Source organism: Entelurus aequoreus, linkage group LG15, assembly GCF_033978785.1.
Source record: "Entelurus aequoreus isolate RoL-2023_Sb linkage group LG15, RoL_Eaeq_v1.1, whole genome shotgun sequence".
In the NCBI taxonomy this organism is placed as follows: domain Eukaryota; kingdom Metazoa; phylum Chordata; class Actinopteri; order Syngnathiformes; family Syngnathidae; genus Entelurus; species Entelurus aequoreus.
In genome coordinates, this window is record NC_084745.1 from 33,453,022 (window position 1) to 33,475,927 (window position 22,906).

Below are 22,906 nucleotides of genomic sequence, written 5' to 3' on the forward strand. Positions count from 1 at the left end.
TTTTGAATACGACGCCACAAACCTGGCACACCTATCTTTGAGCAGTTTTGACCGTTCCTCTTTGCAGCACTTCTCAAGCTCCATCAGATTGGATGGGAATTGCTGGTTTTCATCCGGGATGTACATTGGTGCATTCATCTTAGTCTAGTCAGGGAGGTGACCAAGAGTCCGATGGTCACTCTGTCAGAGCTACATTATTCCTTTATGGAGAGAGTAGAACCCTCCAGAAGGACAACCATCTCTGCAGCAAACCACTAACCAGGCCTGTATGATATAGTGGCCAGACAGAAGCCATTTCTTAGTAAAAAGTTTGCCAAAATGCACCTGAAAAACTCTGACCAAGAGAAACGTAATTATCTGGTCTGATGAAACAAAGATTTAAGTTTTTGGAGTTAACGCTAGACATCATGTTTGGAGGAAACCAGGCACCGCTCATCACCAGGCCAATACCATCCCTACAGTGAAGCATGGTGGTGGCAGCATCATGCTGTGGGGATGGTTTTTAGCGGCAGCAATTGGGAAACTAGTCAGGAAAGATGAATGCAGCGATATACACATGCTGGATGAAAACCAACAGTTCCCATCCAAAATGATGGAACTCGAGAGGTGCTGCAAAGAGGAACGGTCAAAACTGCCCAAAGATAGGTGTGCCAAGCTTGTGGCATCGTATTCAAAAAGACTTGAGGCTATAATTTCTGCCAAAGGTACATCAACAAAGTATTGAGCAAAGGGTCTGAATAATTATCTACATGTGATTTTTGAGTTTTTTAATACATTTGCAAAAATATCTACATTTCTGTTTTTGTCAAGATGGGGTGCTGAGTGTACATTAATACAAAATAAAATTAACATTTTTGATTTTAGAAAATGGCTGAAGATTGAAACATTTAAAGGGGTCTGAATACTTTCCGTATCCACTGTAATATCCCGTTATGCTATACCAGCTTCCACCATGGGAGGCCCCGTCCTCCCATTACTCCAAGATAACCTCCAGAATGCACACAGCACACCTAGTCCATCTTGAGGCTGCGATAGATGTAGCGAATAAAAGCCAGCGAGGCCCAGAAGGACACGCTGCCCAGCATTAGCGAGAAGACCAGCGCCGTGAGCAGGGAGTAGCCGAAGAACTCCGTGCTCTGCACCAGGCCGCTCATGGACGACCTGTTCGTGTAGTAGAAGACGGAGTAGACGAAGATGAAGAGGCCCGTGGAGCCGGTGCTCAGCACACTCCGCCACCACCACCGGTAGTCCTCGCCGGACAGCAGGAAGTAGGTGAGCGCCACGGAGATGCACGCCCCCACCGAGAGGAGGATGACGAAGACACACAGCAGAATGCCGTAGAGCGTGTAGTGCTCTCTGCCCCAGACGGTGGTGAAGATGTAGTACAGCTCCACAGAGATGGCACTAAAAATAAACAAGAAATGTTGCCGTTTACCGGGGAAAAACGACAGGCAGGTATGCCGGGATCTCACCTGAACGGCAGGAAGCCCCCGATGGCCATGTGCACGACCGTGTGTTTGTACCAAGGCTGGGTGGGGATCTGGCGGCGGATGTTGCGCGTGCGGCAAGGGGCCTGGAAGCTGCCCGCTCGGTTCTTGCCCACGATGCCGCCGATGACGGTAAGGGGGAACCCCACCAGCACCCAGGCGCCCAGCAGGAGGAGCACGGTGGTGGCCGGCAGGGCCTGAGTGGAGCCGCTACACCAGTGGATGGAGTTGACCACGCTCCAGGTCAGGAACAGAGGAGCTGAGGGATGAAGATGTTCCAGTTCAGCCATTCGTAAAACTATAGTATCACTATCACTGCAGTGATTAAAATAAATAAATAATCATACAAAGATTTTATTACTATCAAAGATGAATATTTTTACCTGAGAAGAGAGATGAGGCGAGGACGATGTTCCACACCCATCGCTTGCCGTTCATCTGCGTGTAAAACCTACACGACACATAGCCCGACACGCAGCTTGTCAGGGCGTACAAGACGATGGCCGTCGAGTTGATGGCACCATGGTGGTGAACTTTGAACATCCCCATGAGCGCCATGACGATGATTCCTGTAACACGGAAGCAGTACACGCCTGTATTTGATGACTGATCATAGAGTGTGCGTGTGTGTGGTTAAGAAGTGATAACCACCTGTGCCGAGGGTAAGGAATTGAGCCCCCACTCCGAGAATGGCACAGAGTAGGCTTTTGTAAGGAGGAAACCTGAAGACGTCAGTGTGTATGATCTTCCAGCCGTTGTCTCCTTGGTCTAGGTCGTCACAGCCCGCCTCCTCCGTCGCATTATACCTGTTATATCATCATATGTATACCGTTACATTATAGTATATATACACTATTGTACAGCAGTACTGCTCTTTTTAAGGACCTTGTGCAAAAAAGCTAGTCAAAGATCATCTCTATGACAGAACTCTCATGTTTTTAAGAATCTGCTGCAAAAATGTAAATCCCTCACAAGTTTTTTTAACTGAACTCGCGAGCCAAATGAGGAAAAAGAGAGGACCTAAGATGGAACTTTGAGGAACACCACTAGTATACAGTAAACAAAGAAGTTGAACAAATAATTACTGACTGCATCTGAAGCAAACAACGTACAGCAACGCTACAGTTACATAAATCACATTATGACATAACTGCCAAAAAGGTAAAGACTAAAACCGGTGCCTTGAGGATCGCCTCTGTTATGTAAATTACAAGCTTAGGCCTCAGTGTTTGCTAGCAAGGTTAAAATGTCAATGCAAGGATCTGCCAATGTGTTTACATGGTCCAAGTTTCTCTCTACAACAAGAGCACCCCAGTCTTTTAAGGAATTTGCTGCAAAACGGTTTGTCTCCTAAGTTTTTAACTGAACTAAAGGGGTTCAGTTGAGTAGCCCTGAATTATACTATTTAACCTGCTAAACAATTACATTACATTAAACATACCAAAGCCTTAGGATCCAAGATGGCAGCCAGCACTATCCTTTGTTGGTTTGCTTTTACTTTGTGTTGCAATCATTTTAAGATGTTTCCAAGCTAAACAGTTGATGAAAAAAGGTTGACTTCCAAAAAAAGAGCTGTCTTATTGCGTTCTACTTGCTACAGCTTGGGCCTCCACTAGCCTCAGCCTGGCCTCCCACTGGCTGGATTTTTGCTAGCTTTATCTTAGCTTTCAACCTGGTGCAGCCTGGGCCTCTGGATTCGACAATTTAAGAAGTTTTTTTTACACAAGCACTTTTCTTAGTTTTCATGCTTCTTTCGCAATTGTGGTGGCGGACCTGACCTACTTCCCAACCAATCTTTGACTCTGCCAAACACAATAATGATCAACTGGTCCTCAGAAACTACTGAATTTTCTTTTACAGTGTTGAATAATGGTACCCAACTTATTTGGTGTATTTCTGTGTTAAAAAGATGCTCTACTACTACTGGAACTATACTCATTGGGTTATCAGGCAATAAACATCTTCATACAGTATGGATTTTAATCCTGCTATCAGGTAATGTGAAACTGAATCCATGCCTTGCTTTAAATAAAATCAGTACTCTTGATGCATCTAGAGCCAGGTCAGATCTTGGTTGAATTCATTTAAATATTAGGAGTCTGCGACCCCGAACAGGACAAGCGGTAGAAAATGGATGGAGGGATGGAGTCTACTGCCAAAAATAGAGGTAGTCAAATATGGATGCAGACAAATGCAACACATTCTTATTTTAGTAGAAACCTGGCAAGAACATTGATCTTTATATATACATATACTGTGTGTGTGTATTTATGTATGTATGTATGTATATATATATATATATATATATATATATATATATATATATATATATATATATATATATATATATATATATATACCGTATATATATATACACACATTGTATATACAGAGTATATAAATATATACTGTATATACACAGTATATAAACATACACAGTCACACAGTGTATACAGTATATACGCACGCACGCCTGTTATACTATTATATACAGTACATATACACCATATACCAGTTAATACCAGTATCTCATCACATCATACCATTATATCATCATCTGTATATGTATGCCATAAAGCATAAACAATTAAACTTGTTCTATACCATCATATATTAAATATAATTGAGGTGGCGACTTGTCTAGGGTATACCCCGCCTTCTGCCTGAGTGCAGCTGGGATTGGCTCCAGCACCCCCCACAGCCCGAGAGGGACAAGCTGTAGAAAATGGACGGATGGATGTACACACATTACACCATACACTAATGTTACCATATATACCATTATAACTTTTTAATTAAAGATGTTCCAATGCAGGTAGCGGCTTTAAAATCAAACCATGAGATGCTCGTTCGTGCAAACTTAGTAGTACAGTAGTAGTATTATTTGTAATAGTAGTATTAGCAGTAGTAGTAGTAGTAGTAGTAGAAGTAATAGTAGTAGTAGTATTATTAGTAATAGTAGTATTAGCAGTGGTAGTAGTAGTAATAATAGTAATAGTAGAATCTTTCAACCTACCTGGCAAAGTCGTTTCTGAGGACCCTCATGAGGATGATGATGACGAAGCCAAGCAGTAGTACCACCAGCACCAGGGAGTTGATGATGGACAGCCAGTGGATCTCCAGTGTTTTGGGGAAAAACGAGTTGTTTCGGACATGCTCGGGGTTCAGCGGGAGAGAATCGAACCAGCGCACGCTGTACGTGTGGGTGACCTTCAGGCCTCCGCTCCCTTCCTCCAAGGGCACGGGCTTGACGTCCTTTACGGAGACGCTGGCGAGCGTGATGGAGTCGCCATTGTAGTCAATGTTGAAGTCGAGGTGAGTCCATAGGCCGACCTAATGAGAGTAACGACAAGGTAGCTCGCTTTAAAAAAAATATCTTCCCACGAACCCTCAGAAGGACACGAAAGACGTCATACTTTGTGGCTGTGAGGCAGGAAGCCACTCTCCTCGATGTACCCCATAAAGCCCCAGATTGGAATTTTATCCAGGACAAATTCAAAGTAGTAGAGCTCTTCGATGGCCTTGTGAAGCTGGTCCACCTAAAAAAAACACACATTCAGCATCGTAAGTCATATAAGGAATGCTTACTTTACTTCTAAACAGACACATATTGTACAGATCATTTGAACACTGATTCCCCAAACTCCCAAAAGCCTTTTACGTAACAAAAAGAATCATCACATCACGTTGCATACAAACATTATTTGGATTCCTGCTATAGTGTTCTGGAAGGGAGAGAATGCTACATACTAATTGCTAACTGCTGCTGGTAGAAGCCAGCTCGCTGATCAATGCAGGAGTGCAACAGTACATGTACAGTATTTGGATTTTTCCATACGGAGCTTGAGGTTCACAACAATTTTAAAATAATTTAATGGATTTATTTGTGGAAAAATCTTCAAGGATTATGAATTGCTCTCTTTAGTCATGGGTCTTCCCTGCTACTTTTAAAAGAGCGGTATTGAGGCCCCATCCAAATTACAGTTCTTCAAGGGGTCATATTCAGCTCTTTTTCTACATTTAAAACACTTCCTTGTGGTCTACATAACATGTAATGATGGTTCTTTGGTCAAAATTTTACATAGATTATGATTGTAAGAATTTTTAAGTAGAAAACAAGCCACTGACTTTTTAAATAACATTTTTGAAATATATCAGTCTGGTTTTAGGATGAACCTCAATACTGAGATAGTGTTTTGAAGGTTTTAACCAATATTTAGATAATAAAAATATCAGAGTTGGTTCTGCTGGATTTGAGCACCGCTTTTGATACAATAATAGACTGTCAGCCTTTCTGGCTCTTTTTTTTAATGGTTCCACTCTTTTCTCACAAACCAATTTTTTTATGTTAGTATAGATATACGTTCCACAGGAATGCATGGAATAAGGTGTGGGGTACCCCAAGGCTCAATTTTGGGCACCGATGAGGATTTTTTTCTTTTCTGACTTACAAATGTTACCATGTTGGATAATCGTTTAAAACAAGGCCAAAGCCTCAAACCATTAGCTTGCGTGCAGTTTTGGTTTACGGGGTTTTGCAGTCTGGCTATGTTGTGACGTAACAGCGAGGTGGACGTTCTTATTTGGACATTAAGTCGAGCTCTCAGCCAGAGGTTGAGGAGGTCCTCCCTCTATGCTTCATTCAGGCTGCGAGGAAAAACAAAACATGTAGGATAAAGTATTATTTTTATCTATCATAGTAACACGTGCGTGCGTAATGCAGCGACATAAATGCTGCAAAAAGCAGATGTTTCCTATGCTGAGTCTGAATCAATCAGAGAGTGCAGGTGTACCTAATGTTGTGACCATATAATGTTTATGAGGTTTATCTTCGAACGTGTATTGGAAAAAATTGTGTTTATGACTTTGAGATATAGATTTAACAATGTACATTTTCAGATAAATTATGATACTTTTGGAGAGGGTGGGGGCGTGGTTTCGTTTGCAATCTGGGAACACCTTCACAAACGAACATCTTGCAGACAGACTCAAAGAAGAGGATATAAATGTGACTGTGGAGCAACCTTGACACAAAATGTACACTAAAGCATATCTAATACATATTTAGACCACAAAAAAGTGTTTTAAAATGTTAATTGAAATCATCATAGGTCCACTTTGATCACAACATGCTGCCTCTTGAGGACAGAAACCCTGATAACCTTTTTTTAACTGCCTTTTAGACCAGGGGTTCTTAACATTTCTTAACATCCAAATTTTCCTCAACACTCAAATATTAATTAGTATACTTACTATTGATTTTAATCGTATTCAATGACTATATCTAACCTACTTATATGTTAACAGGATAAACCTTGTCAAATGACAAACCATGTGTTGATCGCAACGATTATTATCAGTGCTTACGCCAGGCTAATTACAAAAACAAATACTAATCAAATATACTAAAAGGAAGGGCCTCATGAAAACTGATGCATTTTTTTTTTACATACTGGAATCTTCTATCAATCTGACCAAATAGAAACAAAAGCTGTGAAAAAAGATCAAACTGTAGCAATTTAATGTATGCGCTAAAATGAATACATTTTGAATAAATCAATCATAAACATTAATAATATGTGTTTAAAATAAACTGTTAATACAATTAAAGTGTAAATGAAAATGCAGCTTCACCACTTTAGTTTTAATTTTTGCGCTTCAAGTGGAACTGCACTTTTTTGGGGAATTATGCCTATCGACGGATGGATTTTTGAAATGCATTCTAAATGTTAAATAAACGTCTGCTTACAGCAGAGCCAATGAGAGCTCGTCTATTTTGCCCATAAAATCTAATAAATAACCATTCAAAAAGCACCAACAATACTCCATTTACATTTTGTGACTAGAATATTAACTAAGTATTAGTGATATTGTTATTAAAAGCACCAACAAGGACAAACTATTTACAGTGTGTCCCTATGTTCACATAATCGAGTGGTCTGCTGCTTCCCTGCTCCCTGTAAGTTTATTGTAGATCATAAATCATGCCTCTCACCTGGACAGAAGAAGTCTAAGTAGGTATTCCGACAAGTTTTTACACTTTGACAGCCATTTAGGACCCAAAACTGGCGAGGATGACACGAAAAGACGCTTGCCCCCCCGCTCCACCCTGTTTTATTTGTGAGGATTATGGTCACTCTTCATCTAAATGGGAATATATGAACATCCTAGCAGTCGGCATCCTAATGACAGCAGACCGTAAGTGATGTTTTATTATGTTTGTTGGCTCTAATAAAGTCTGCAGTGAGCAGAAATCAGTGATGAAGAGAAAAAAAAGCAGACGTTGTGATGCGTTTTTGAAATTAATATGCTACGTTTGCTTAAAATGATCAAAATACTTAAATGTTAAATGTTATTATAAATGTGCCCGTTACTACATTACATATACAGTATACTTACATCATGTATATAAAACCTCAATGGAGGTGTTTGGATGTTTTTTTAAGGGCTTTGTAGGCGTAATTGCGCGGCTCCCATAGGCTCCATCGTAAGCAGACTTTTGATCGCATGTAATTAATATTTAGAATGCATTAAAAAAATTCCATCCGTCGTCATGTCTGAATTGCAACTGAGTACCGCTGCAGCCCATACGGACCACAGCTGAGAAACAGATATTTTTTGGCGGCCCTATACGGGGCGCTGGCAGCCCAACAATAAGTTTAAGAAACACTGTTTTTGACATTAAGTCATGAGTGTCAGTGAATTTCCAGCATCTCAACCAAGACAAAACAGTGGCTTTAGAGTAATCCATCCATTCATCCATGTTCTACCGCTTATCCCTCTTGGGGGCGCTGAAGCCTATCCCAGCTGCACTCGGGCGGAAGGAGGGGTACACCCTGCACAGGTCGCCAATTCATCGCAGGGCCACCACACATAGACAACATTCACATTCACACACTAGGGCCAATTTAGTGTTCCCAATCAACCTTTCCCCAGGAGCATGTCTTCGGAGGTGGGAGGAAGCCGGAATACCTGTAGAGAACCCACGCAGTCACAGGGAGAACATGCAAACTTCACACAGAAAGACCGCGAGCCCGGGAATCGAACCCAGGACCTTCTTGCTGTTAAGCACGAGCACTACCTATATTCAAAGATAGTGTTACTGTTCAAACTGTGTGTAATGTTACAGAGTCCAAAAATAATAACTATACCTCGCCTCGTTTTTAATGAATACTTGTGAGTACGTCGCTATACTGTATTTTAATGTTGGTCATTATGGTGGTACTTGGAAAGCCAAGTTTTTTCCGAGGTGGTACTTGGTGAAAAAAGTTTGAGAATTGTATTGTAATGCCCTGCCCTCTGGTCTTCCCAAAAAGAATATTATAAATCTACAAGTAGCACAAAACTCTGCTGCACGTGTGCTGACGAGGACCAGAGGGCGGGACCACATTACACCAGTTTTAAAGTTGCTGCATTAGCTCCCTGTTCGCTTCAAAGTCAATTTTAAAGATCTGTTATTAGTTTTAAATGTCTTAATGGCCTTGCGCCTGCTTTAACGATATCAAGCCTTGGTCCAAATACCAGAACAGATTTAGCTACTATGGCCCCAACCTGTGGAACAACTTGGCAGAGAACCTCAGGACTGTTGATATTTAAAAAGAAAAATTGTAAAGGCCCATCTTTTTATTTTGGGCTTTTTACTGAACATTGGAAACTCTTCTTAGGTTTTTAATTTTTAAATTTGATTTATTTCTATTATTACTACTATCATTCTTAGTATTTAAATGTTAATTTACATTTTATATATCTTTTAAAATACTTCTTACATTATTTTATTAAGTAACGGTAATTTTGAGGTATTCTTCAGTGTGAACGCCTCAAATGTGGCATTTTCTTCAAACCTCAGTGCCATGCTATGTATGGTTATTGTCAATGGTGGAGTGTGCGCGTGCGTGTGTTCTTTTCCCCCCCTTTTAAACTGCTGTAAAGCACAACAAAGTTTGGATTTGATGTGAGTACAGCTATGAACCCGTTGACCCCAACACACACAGTACACATTACAAGTGAGGTATTTAACCTACAGTGGATTGGTTTTAGCATCTTAGTGCATGTAAATGTACTGATTGTCGCTGTCATGTTCTCCATGTAAAACTACACTGATTGTACTTGTTAATGTCAAGAAAAAAAAACTGTTTGTCAATCAGTGCATTGAAAAATGTTCCTGAGCATACCTGCTCCTCCGACAATGTGAGCTGGCAAAGGGTTTTCATCTCGACGTTTTCTCTGAAGCGAATGTGATACAACGATTCGGCCATTCTGTCACCATCCAGCACCTCTCCCAGACTCAAGGACTTGTGATGCACCTGGAGGACAATTAGGCATTTTTTTAAAAAAAGAACAATAGTTTAAAAGTCTGTTTAATAGTGTACACTTCAACATTCAAAAGTTAAATAATTTGTTAATTTTCAAGCTGTGGTATCATTACCACTGGTGGTACACAGGCTCCATCTAAAAAGGTACTCAGTAAAAGAGGGTTCTTTTTCCCAAAAATAAAAACAAAAATGAACAATTCCATGATTACAATAAGTGTCCCAATCTTTTGGCATAAAATGTTTACATGATACAATGAAATCTCAATTTTTAAAAAAGTATTCAAAATATACTAGCATTTAGTTTGTGATTGTGCTGAAAATGGGCCAATATGAGTACGTTTCTACTAAAAACACGTTTAACTATTTCCAGAAAGTTACTATGTTTTCCATACATTCATTTATGTTTCAAAAATTAATTTGGACCTCCCCTGCAAACCACCACTACAGATACTGTACTATCCAGTCCTGTGGGGAAAATACTGACTTCCGTTATTGTTTTATGGTATTTCCAACCAGAAAATTAGTAGGAAATCAAATAAAAATCATAATAAAAACTATTTTGGAATATGCAGTATTCATCGTGTGAACTTCGACAATTAAACCTTACGAGCACAACATAAGTATTAACCCATATTTAAGTGATTAAGTCAAATTGATTGGGTATTACCCGCTTTTTGTGTAATTAAAGGTGTCCTTTGCAACTTCCTCGAGGTTACATTTTTCAAAGCAAAAAATATAACAAGAACACCACCGGCTATCTTATGTTACCATTAGAGGTTTAACAGCACAGATTTGCTTGACAATTGTCTATATTTTTCACAATTGCAAAGTTTATGTAATATTTTTTTTACCGGCCCGAATAAAATGATTGGTGTTTACGGCGGTCACTCACTCGGTCTCGTCAACACCTACGCGCAGGGAGCGCGTGCACACATACAAAAGCAGTCCAAAAGAAGCAACAAACAATTTGCAGTCATGTTGCTGTTATGATAGAATGTATATTCAATGACAGCTAACGCTAGCTATCCAAATTGCTATTAGTAGCCAACAACACCTAAAGCTAATGTGTTACGTACATACCTAAATTACGTCTTTTTGTACGAGAAGCCGTAAAAGGGCGGTTTATACTGTGTAAAATACATTGGAAAGTTAGCTCCCTCCAGTCATTTGTGTAAATGTTGCAAACAGCCCCTTTAATACATGCATGCCATGGCCTGCAGCAATCTGAAATGATCACAACATTTTTTTGTGTAAAATGATGGCTGCAAGTGTGTTGCTCTGACAAAGACTGACCTTGTCCGGCCTGCAAACAGGCAGTGTGTAGTAGTGATACGTCTCCTGGGGGTTATGATAAGGACCCACTTTGTTGACGTACAGGGTCACGTTGTCCCCCTGCTTGTAGCCCAGTGTCCCACCTGGGAAGAAGCCCAGGATCAAGACGCAGTGCAGGCTCATCGTCGTCATCCAGCAGGGCCCAGGCAGGTGTCTTCTTCCACAGTGAAAAAGGCCTGGTGCAAACACAAATGTTACAAATGTTGTTATTTTGAACTTCTGTCACTTACTGTATGCATTGCAATGCCACGTCAATGAACGTGCATATATCTTTAAACCTTGACAGCACTCATTATGTTTATACTGGGTGTGTCGTTTAGGACGTCCACCAAAATGACTAAACATACTTCAAAAGCAGTTTGGCAGTGTAAGTGACAAAACCTCATTTTAAGTAGACGCCGTCGTGTCAATTGAATTTGGTTTTGTGACTGAGGTGACGTCAATGTAAAATAGTGTAAATAAAAGCAAACACATTGTTTACTGAATGGATGGATTTCAATTTGATTTAAAATTAATAATAATTATAATCACATATCTTATTGTTTTTAAGGACCTACTGCAAAAAACACAAGTCAAAGATCCTATGAGAGTTGTTAAACTCGTTTTCATTGAGGGCCACATCATCGTTAGGGCTGCCTTAAGAGGGCCACTTGTAACAGTGAATAATATATCAAAATAAATGTACAGTCGCCTCATGATAATATTACACAATTCCCTACGCATTCAATTATTGCATTTTGTTTACGTGCAAATTGAAGAATAACTTGCTTTGAAATCCTGTGTCAAGGTGACCAGCAGATATTTAATCAGAGGACGGCTTATATTCCGTCCTCTGCGCTGGACGGACGCTTTTCTGCTTGCTCTCGCTTGCTCTCGCTTCTGCTTGCATTTTTTTTGCTACTATCTGCTGCTATTTTCTTACACAAAGAGCAACAGCTCTTGGATACTTACAAAACCAGTGGGACTATATTTTCTTTTAGATAACAGAGGCATTTTTCAATATTTTTACGGCGTCCTCAACACTACGCGAGGAGGCCTACCATTCAAGATAAGCCTGAGCCCGAGCCTGTGCTACAGTGCTAAAGGTAATCAGCAGAAGATGCCTCCTTTCTCTACGGAAGATTACCACAAACTGCTACAGAAGCACGGTGGCAGAGGGGTTAGTGCGTCTGCCTCACAATACGAAGGTCCTGAGTAGTCGTGAGTTCAATCCCGGCCTCGGGATCTTTCTGTGTGGAGTTTGCATGTTCTCCCCGTGACTGCGTGGGTTCCCTCCGGGTACTCCGGCTTCCTCCCACCTCCAAAGACATGCACCTGGGGATAGGTTGATTGGCAACACTAAATTGGCCCTAGTGTGTGAATGTGAGTGTGAATGTTGTCTGTCTATCTGTGTTGGCCCTGCGATGAGGTGGCGACTTGTCCAGGGTGTACCCCGCCTTCTGCCCGATTGTAGCTGAGATAGGCTCCAGCGCCCCCCGCGACCCCGAAGGGAATAAGCGGTAGAAAATGGATGGATGGATGGATGCTACAGAAGATTTTACTGTTAGAAATAAAAATGAATCGGTTGGAAGTGAATTTAGAAGTGAATGGACAATGTGGAAACAACACCACTCTAGCACTCCTGTCGACTGAAAACACTGGACAGCACCATGCTACAACCCAGCTAACTAGCAACAATGAAGCTACGAAGAAACGGGTGGTCCCTGTAGAGCAGGGGTCACCAACGCGGTGCCCGCGGGCACCAGGTCGCCCGGAAGGACCAGATGAGTCGCCCGCGGGCCTGTTCTAAAAAAAATAAAAAAATTTAAAAAATTTAATTTAAATTTAATTTTTTTTTTTTTTAAATTAAATCTACATAGAAAAAACACAAGATACACTTTCAATCAGTGCATCAACCCAAACAACCTCCCCCATGCACACTCATCCACACCCACTCACACAAAAGGGGTTATTTCTTTCTGCTACCAATATTCTGGTTCCCACCATATAGACAACACATCTGCAAGGGACACAGTCCCTGAAGCACACATGATTGTACAGGCTGCTGGTCCACTAACATTTTCATTAATTACTATTTTTTATGTAATTATTTTTATATTGTTTTACTTTCTTTTTTATCCAAGAAAATGTTTTTTATTTATTTATCTTATTTTATTTTATTTTTTAAAAAAGGGCCTTATCTTCAACAGACCAGGATGTCAATGAAATTAGATTTGTTTAAAGGGTTTTTTAAACCAGGCCCAGTCCAGATAATGTCCAAGTCGGACTCAGCAACACACACCTTCATTCATGTACACAGAAAAAAATTAGGGAACACAACAGATTGCATATAATTTATAAACAAAATTACATTTTCAAAATAAGCATTTATGTACAGTCCAGATTATGTCCAGGTCACTCAAATTAGGGAACACTACAACAGATATCATATAATCTATAAACATAATTATACTTTCAAAATAAGCCTTTGAGGACTTCTCATCTTTTTTTTAAATGTTTTTTGGCATCATTATCGTTTTCAACCATGTAACTTTCTAAAGTTAGAAAATACTGAATAAATGTTTTAAAGAAAGTAATACTAAGTGAATATCTGTTTTTGGCCTTAAAAATAAACATTTTACCGAGTACTTTAATTAAATTGACTAAATCATGATTGTCAATGAACTCTCCTAAAATAACAAAAACCACATTAAGCTTCATAAACAAACCAATCCTTAAACACATTTTTTCAACTTCCACCCAAAACAAAGACACAATATGACAATACCAAAACAAATGCAGGGTGGATTCAGGCTCCTGACAACAAAATCGGCAATCATCTGACTCTGTCATATTCCATAAATTTAACATTTTCCCTGTGGGTAAGAAGTTATAAATAATTTTAATTTGAAAATAACGATTTTGCACATCGATAGTGGTTTTATAGATTAGTTTGAATATGGCATCCCATGGCAACGGGCAGTCAAAAAAGTCCTCCCATTTTCCATTTGTGTTGTATGAGGCAGCCTTCAAATATTTCTTTATTAAATAAAAATTATATATTTTTCTATTTATTTTAGTTCCTTTTTGCCAACTAGAATATCTTATTAGAGGTTTACAAACTAATAATTTAGTATTTGTTTCCATCTGTTCCCAATTACTCCAGTTAGTTGATAAAATGAAAAGCTTGAGCAAGCATCACCATACATAGCTCTAAATTCATCATACTTCATAATTTTACCATTCTCATTGATAATATCATTGACAAAAATGATTCCTCTTTCAAACATATTTTTCCAAAAGAAAGGCTTTCCATCCATTACAATATTAGAGTTCATCCATATTAACTGCTGCAAAATATCGTCTCCTTTTTCTGGCACATAAAATTGAAAACACCACTATGAGTGGATTGTTTCCTTTATGAACCCCGCCATGTTTCCCAGCAGACTCTCTGGGAGGGGATCACTTGTAAAAAAGGATACAATTTCTTTTGATACAGTACATGTTTTTTGTCCAACAGGACATTTGTGTACCACTCAATGTTTAAATACATCTTTGGAACAATTGATGCTTTTAAAGACAGACACATAGCTTCCAGGTTGAGAAGTTTCAGGCCCCCATATTCATACTCTTTGTACAAAACCTTTCTTTTAATCTTTTCTGGTTTGCCGTTCCAGACAAAATCGAAGACCCTCCGCTCATAAATCTTAAAAAAGTTTTGTGATGGAGCTGGTAATGACAAAAACAAATAAATAAATTGAGGAATAATTAACGAGTTGGCAATAGACATTTTATCATACAAGGTTAGGGATTTCCCTTTCCATAATTGCATAATTTTGTCCAGCTTTCTTAGTCGATTATCATAATTTACTGAGCCTAGATCTTCCAGATTTTCTGGGACAACAACACCAAGTATGTTAACTGGTCCATCTGTCCACAAAACAGGCACTTTGCATTACATTCAAAAGGACGTTCCCTTTAGATTTCCGATCCTTAACATTTTACATTTATCATAATTAAGCTTAAGGCCAGATTGCTGTGAAAATATGTCCAAAAGATTAAGAAGGTTCCGCAAACAATGAGGAAAAATCTTATCTTTGTGAATCAGCCTTTTCTGACATGAACTTCATCAAGAACAAACACAGAACACGCCTCACTGATGCACATCTGCAAGACTCACTCAGAGTTGCAGTGTCAAGTTACACACCAGAGTACAATACACTAGTTAACAGCATGCAATGCCAGGCTTCCCACTAACTGACAAAGAAACAGATAACAGATTTGGTGTCCAGTTCAAAGTGTGACATGATTTAAAAATTTGAGAGTTTACTTTTTTATTTTACATGAGTTATTATTTGTACAAACATGGTGCAAAGTAATTCATGATTTGTTAAAAAATGTTAGTGGCTAGCTAGTTAAAATGGGATATTGTGATTTCACAAGACTGTCTTAGAAGTGATCATTTGAAAATGTTCAATTTGAAAAATGTGCACTTAGAGAAAATATAAAAATAAAGTGTTGCATATTGATATTTATCTGTTTCTATATATATTTATTGTGAGAAATCATTAAGATGATCAGTGTTTCCACAAAGATAAATATCATTAATTATTAATAATAACAGAGTTAAAGGTAAATTGAGCAAATTGGCTACTTCTGGCAATTTATTTAAGTGTGTATCTAACTGGTAGCCCTTCGCATTAATCAGTACCCAAGAAGTAGCCCTTGGTTTCAAAAAGGTTGGTGACCCCTGCTGTAGAGGGTAATAAATCTACCAGCGAAAATCCTCCCTGGAACACACTTGGTGCGAAGCCAAAGAGAAGACCACCTCCCTGCGACAAGGGAGAATGGATATCTGGCAGGACCCAGCGCCCCGATATCTCTGATCTGACCGGCTGGCCTGCGCTAGCATCTTCAGCCAGGCATACTGCGTCATCAACTCCACTGCCAGGTAGGACACAGCAGCGGACAGCTGAGAAGAGGAGAACTACCAATAAACCTCCCCAGCAAGCAAGTGTCCAACTAAAGAACAGGTTTGCCCCACTGTTGATGGACAATGGATCCCCCTCTGATTGCCTGAATAACCCACCATCAATCACCACGCAGAAGGGTAAGACCTGCTAACTTTACACCACAGAGAAAGCTAACGAGAGCTCCTGAAAATCTGATTGTGGGGGACTTTTCTGTAAAAGATATGAAAAGCAATAATAACACCAAAGTACTCTGCTTTCCGAAGGATATGGTATCTGACATGGAAAAAAGAATCCTGGAAATTGTCGCTGCACACCCAAATGTGAAAAATATCATCCTGCACATTGGTTTTAATGACATTGTAAAACAACAATCAAGAGAGCTGAAAGAGCACTTCAATAAACTCTTTGAAACAGTCAGTGCTGTGAATGCTGACGTTTTTATCAGTGGTCCTCTACCCCCAATCAGGAGAGGAGCTGAGAGATTCAGTAGACTTTACTCGCTGAATGAGTGGCTATCAAGTGCACTTCTTGCTCGTTCAATGCATTTTATTGACAATTTTAGCTTTTTCTGGGACCGCAGGCATCTTTTTAAGGCAGACGGACTTTGCCTAAATAAGATGGGAGTAAAGCTATTCATGAACAACATGTTTTACTTCCTGCATCTTGCATCTATCATCACTGCCAAGGACAAGAGACAAGAGGAGCCACCGAGGAAGGAAGACACAACACAGCCTATCAGGAACGTCGAAGGAGGACCGCCATTGCAAAAGGAGAACGTCGACCATGAGATACACCAGAGCAAAGAGGAGAGGTGTCTATCCTCCTCTACCGCCCCTCCCTCCATTCTGAATGCGTGTGAAGATCCCTCCCCCACATCCCCCAAGCCATCCACGTCTCCATCTTTCTCCCTCCCTCAAGTAGACCTTTCTCCCCCCTTTTCCCCCTTGGAGTTCCGGGAGCTACCCCCACTCACGCCCCGCCCTACTCCGATTTTTACCCCCCTAGATCATCGCTCACCTCCACCACCCCTTCCACGAAGGCGTGCTCCACAACCCCCCAGCCATACTTCACCCTTCTCACGCCAACCCCTTACACGCCCTCAACGTCCACCTTCAGTAGTTCGTCCCAGCTCTGACGCTGCTCACTACCCCTCCCCCTTACGGCAAACCCCGCCTCGCCCTGACAGCCGTCCTGAATATTTCTGATACAGAAAAGGGTTCAGCAGTAGACCACATTATCAGCTGGGCCTAAGGTTGCCTACATCAAATCATGGCACCTTCTACATTCCTGTTGGGACTACCAAGAGAGTAAACATTGGGAAACTTAGCCACCCTGCTAACCTAAACAATCTCATTCCTATTCTCTCCAAATCAAAGCTAACATCGAAGCCTGTCAATAACACCATCAGGATGGGTCTGCTCAATGTCAGGTCACTGAATAGCAAATCATTTTTAGTCAATGATTTTATTACCACTTCTAAACTTGACTTTATGTTTTTAACTGAAACATGGCTGGAACAAAATAACAGTGCAAGCATTCTGATCGAGACAGCACCCCCCAACTATAACTTAATTGATATATGTAGATCGGGGAAAAGAGGTGGAGGGGTTGCTGCTATATTTAAAAACATGTTTCGGGGGAAACAGATGTCACTTGGTGATTTTACATCATTTGAATACCTGTGTGCTGTGTTGAAATGCTCTCCCAAAATTCTCTTGTTAATTATCTACAGGCCACCTAAATATTCTGCAAATGTTTTCGATGATTTTACTGAATTATTGTTTAGCATCTCCACTGACTTTGACTGCCTGGTTATAACTGGTGATTTTAATTTTCATATTGATGATTTAAATGACAAGGGCGCAAAATAACTTTTTACTATTTTAGACACATTTGAACTGTCTCAACATGTGAAAGAGGCTACTCATTGTAAGGGACACACTCTGGACCTGATTATCACAAAAGGTCTCAATGTTTCTGATGGTCTTGTGATTGATCCTTCATTGTCTGATAATTTCTGTGTTTTCTTTAATATTTCTGTAATTCCGGACACACAAACAGAATCAAAGAATGTCAAAAAGCGGTACATAAATGAACATGCTAATGTCCTCTTTAAAAACGCCATCTCCTCACTACCACCTCTAAACCCATGTCATGCTGATGATCTTGTAAGCAACTTTAATTCCAAAATTGTGAATATCATAGATATCATTGCACCTGTTACAGTTAAAACGATTTCTGGCAAGCAAAAGGCACCCTGGAGAAAATCTGCTGCTGTAACAGCCCAGAGAAGAGAGTGCAGGAAGGCTGAACGAATCTGGCGGAATACAAAACTTCATATTCACCATGACATCTATAAAGAGAGCCTCCAGGCCTACAATTTAGTCTTAAAAAGTGCTAGAGAAACATTCTTCTCCAATATCATAAACAGCAACACAAATAAGGCCAAAACCCTATTCGCAACCGTTGACAGACTGACTAAACCCCCAACACAAATACCAGCCGAACTCCATTCCACGCAGAAATGCAATGAGTTTGCATTCTTTTATACTGATAAAATTGAAGGCATCAGTAATATCTCAAGTAAAAAAGTTGGATCACCAACCCATTTAGGCAAAAGTAACACAGCAATGATGGCAAGCTTTAATGCCATAGACTCTAAAACTCTAGTGGAAACGGTGACAGCTCTAAAGTCATCCACCTGCTGCCTTGATGTTTTACCTACCAACTTCTTTAAGAATGTTTTTGACTGCCTATCAACAGACGTCTTGCAAATAGTTAATATTTCTATTCAATCGGGCAATTTCCCGAAGGCTTTCAAAACTGCAGTCATTAAACCTCTTCTAAAAAAGCAGAGCCTAGATGCCTCTGTTATCAACAACTACAGACCAATTTCAAATCTACCATTCATAAGTAAAATAATTGAGAAAGTTGTCCTCCAACAACTAAATCACTTCTTGGCTTCTACTGGCTGCCACAACAACTTCCAGTCAGGATTTCGACCTCTTCTTAGCACAGAGACGGCCCTTCTTAAAGTTATAAATGACATCCGTCTAAACATAGACTCTGGCAAAACTTCAGTATTAATGCTTTTGGACCTCAGTGCTGCATTTGACACTGTCGACCACTCAATACTTTTGGACAGGTTGGAAAACTGGGTGGGGATCTCAGGCACAGTTTTAAGCTGGTTCAAGTCATATCTACAAGATAGGAACTATTTTGTTTCCATTGGTGACTTTGTATCAGAACCAACCAACGTAACGTGTGGAGTCCCCCAAGGTTCAATCTTGGGGCCGACTTTATTTAACATCTATATGCTCCCACTAGGACAAATCATGCAAAATAATAACATTGACCATCATTGCTATGTCGATGACACCCAAATCTATGTAGCGCTATCACCAAATGACTATCGCCCCATAGATCTTCTGTGCCAGTGCATTGAGCAAGTCAAACACTGGATGTGCCAAAATTTCCTACAACTAAATGAAGATAAAACTGAGATAATTGTTTTTGGTGCTAAAAAAGAAAGGTTTAAAGTCGTCCAACACCTTCAATCACTGTCCCTGAAAACCTCAAATAAAGCCAGAAATCTTGGGGTTATTTTAGATTCTGATTTACATTTCGACAGTCACATCAAATCAGTAACAAAATCGGCCTACTATCACCTCAAAAATGTAAAAAGACTTAGAAGGCTCATGTCAGCTCAAGACTTTGAAAAACTTGTACATGCCTTTATTACCAGTAGGCTAGACTATTGTAATGGTCTCCTTGCAGGTCTTCCCAAAAAACTGTCAGGCAGCTACAGCTTGTTCAGAACGCTGCTGCTATAGTTCTAACAAAGACCAAAAAATGTGAGCACATTACACCAATTCTTAAATCCTTACATTGGCTCCCTGTACATCAGAGAATTGATTTCAAAATTCTCCTGCTCACATATAAATCACTACATGGTCTAGGGCCCAAGTATATCACTGATATGCTCCCACTATATAAGCCCTCTAGATCACTAAGATCTTCTGAGACCAATCTGTTAGCGGTTCCAAGAGTAAACTCAAATCAAGGGAGAGCATCATTCAGTCACTATAGCAACAAATAGCTGGAATAAACTTCCTGAAGATGTCAGACTTTCCCCAACTCTGACTACTTTTAAAACTAGACTGAAGACTTTTATGTTCACCTTAGCTTTCAGCGAAATATTTTAATCTTTTAACTTTTAACGTCCGCACTGTTTTTATTTTTATTGTCTGCATTTAAATTTTGCTTTTATTTTCTTTCATTTCACTTTGTTGTCTGTGAAGCACTTTGAGTCTGCCTTGTGTATGAAAAGCGCTATACAAATAAAGTTGCCTTGCCTTGCCTTGCCTTGCCTTACCAACAAATATATTAAACAGCATAAGATAATAACTGTTGCATGATCAAATAATATGAAAGTTTAACAGTTATGCAAGTTAATGCAGTACATACGGTACATTATTCTGTCAAAAAGAAGAGAAGAAATACATTTGCACGGCCCCTGTGGTCTATATGCTGTTTTTCAGGATCCATCCATCCATCCATCCATCTTCTTCCGCTTATCCGAGGTCGGGTCGCGGGGGCAGCAGCCTAAGCAGGGAAGCCCAGACTTCCCTCTCCCCAGCCACTTCGCTCTGCTCTTCCCGGGGGATCCCGAAGTGTTCCCAGGTCAGCCGGGAGACATAGTCTTCCCAACGTGTCCTGGGTCTTCCCCGTGGCCTCCTACCGGTCGGACGTGCACCTCCCTAGGGAGGCGTTCGGGTGGCATCTTGACCAGATGCCTGAACCACCTCATCTGGCTCCTCTCGATGTGGAGGAGCAGCGGCTTTACTTTGAGCTCCCCCCGGATGTTAGAACTTCTCACCCTATCTCCAAGGGAGAGCCCTGCCACCCGGCGGAGGAAACTTATATCGGCCGCTTGTACCCGTGATCTTGTCCTTTCAGTCATAACCCAAAGCTCATGACCATAGGTGAGGATGGGAACGTAGATCGACCGGTAAATTGAGAGCTTTGCCTTCCGGCTCAGCTCCTTCTTCACCACAACGGATCGATACAGCGTCCGCATTACTGAAGACGCCACACCAATCCGCCTGTCGATCTCATGATCCACTCTTCCCTCACTCGTGAACAAGACTCCGAGGTACTTAAACTCCTCCATTTGGGGCAGGGTCTCCTCCCCAACCTGCCGCACTGTTATGACGAAACAAGAGCTGAGCCAGAAGGCAAAGCTCTCGGCCTACTGAGCTATCTACATTCCTACTCTCACCTATGGTCATGAAGTGTGGGTCATGACCGAGAGAATAAGATTGCGGATACAAGCGGCCGAAATGAGTTTCCTCAGAAGGGTGGCTGGCATCTCCCTTAGAGATAGGGTGAGAAGTTCAGTCACCCGAAAGAAACTCTGAGTAGAGCCGCCTCCTTTGCTTGGAAAGGAGCCAGCTTAGCTGGTTCGGGCATCTCGTACGGATGCCTCACAAGCGTCTCCCTAGGGAGGTCCTCGTTGCACGTCCCACTGGGAGGAGATCCTGGGGCAGGCCAAGGACCAGATGGGGGGATTACATCTCCTCTCTGGCCTGGGAATGCTTCGGGATTCCCCCAGGAGAAAGTTGCTAATGTTGCTCTGTAGAGGGAAGTCTGAGGTTCTCTGCTGGATCTGTTGTCCCCGCAACCCGATTCCGGATAAGCGGTTGAAGATGGATGGATGGTTGGTCGGTGACGTTACTCCAACCTGCAAAGCTGATCTGACAACAGCAATCAGAGAAAGTTGGAGCAAGATTGATGAAGAGTCCTAGTTAAAAGTTCATGCCTCGGAGACTGCAAACAGATATAAAAGCAAGAGGTGGTGGAACTTGATCTTGATCTAAAAATGAAACCGTTACAGACGACCACAATATATTTTCTTGATTTATTTTAGTGTGTCTTAAAGCCAGGAAGTTGTCATTTGAAATGGCTATAGTTTTGTGTCATGTCTTATCTCTTTTTGTTCTACAAAATTAAACAACTGAATGAACACCCTCCAACTGGTGATTATATATTTTTATTCCAGGAGTTGTAAAGGCTATATATATAGCCCATTGGGTTGAGTTGTTCCTTGCCCTGATGTGGGATCTGAGGATGTCGTTGTGGCTTGTGCAGCCCTTTGAGACACTTGTGATTTAGGGCTAATAATAATAATAACTTTGATTGATTGATATTTGCTGTTTTTGAGGACAGGGCTGTGAAAAACGCAAATCAAATACACGAAATGGGAGCGTTGCAACTTCGTCTATGTATAGTTCTCGTTATGAAATTACATATCAATGTATTTGATCTTTGAGTGTGACGGATGAGTGCTGCTCGCCCAACAAACCTGTTTCTCTGCCAGACTCCTCCAGGCCCCGTCCGACTCCTCTTTGCTTCGATACTTCGATGCGAATTCTCGACATTCTTTTGTTTTTAAGCAAATATCACTTGTTAAACAGTCGTAGGAACTCTAGCATTGAGTACGTTAACTAACATCTACCAAATAGATGTCTTGATTGACTCCACGTCACCTCAAAAAGAAAAATATCCGAAGCTCCCCTCAGTTTTCCGGGGTGGGCGGAGAAACACAACACGCCTCCGTTGTGCTCATCTTGCTTATTGCCAATAAAACGTCCCAATACACAGCATTGGACAAATACATGAGCATGTATTAGTTATATGCTATCAAAATAAATAAAAAATTCAAGCACAATAACGAACCAGAGTCAAATATTTGCTAGTGTGTTGACCGGATATCCGTGAAACCGCAGCGAACCAATCAGGATCCTGGCTAGAAAAAAAGCCC

General features: G+C 40.7%; 1 protein-coding gene across 1 annotated transcript; it reads right to left on the reverse strand.

The window, feature by feature from the left end:
- Positions 1 to 57: 57 nt before the first annotated feature.
- tm9sf1 (transmembrane 9 superfamily member 1) lies at positions 58 to 22,899 on the reverse strand. The gene is made up of 10 exons (XM_062021238.1): positions 22,632 to 22,899; positions 22,448 to 22,524; positions 11,093 to 11,307; positions 9,659 to 9,790; positions 4,904 to 5,026; positions 4,504 to 4,820; positions 2,139 to 2,293; positions 1,871 to 2,056; positions 1,473 to 1,746; positions 58 to 1,404 (listed from the first exon to the last, which is right to left on the reverse strand). Exons 2-10 carry the CDS (start codon positions 22,521 to 22,523, stop codon positions 1,011 to 1,013), a joined length of 1,872 nt encoding a protein of 623 aa, XP_061877222.1. The 5' UTR covers position 22,524; positions 22,632 to 22,899; the 3' UTR covers positions 58 to 1,010.
- Between the last annotated feature and the right edge of the window lie 7 nt (positions 22,900 to 22,906).

Coding starts and splice junctions, on each gene's coding strand:
- tm9sf1 (XM_062021238.1), bottom strand. CDS start 22,523: ATGTCGAGAATTCGCATCGAAGTATCGAAGCAAAGAGGAGTCGGACGG. Junction 11,308..22,447: donor GGAGTCTGGCAGAGAAACAG/GTTTGTTGGGCG, acceptor TGTTTGCACCAG/GCCTTTTTCACTGTGGAAGA. Junction 9,791..11,092: donor CTGTTTGCAGGCCGGACAAG/GTCAGTCTTTGT, acceptor ATTGTCCTCCAG/GTGCATCACAAGTCCTTGAG.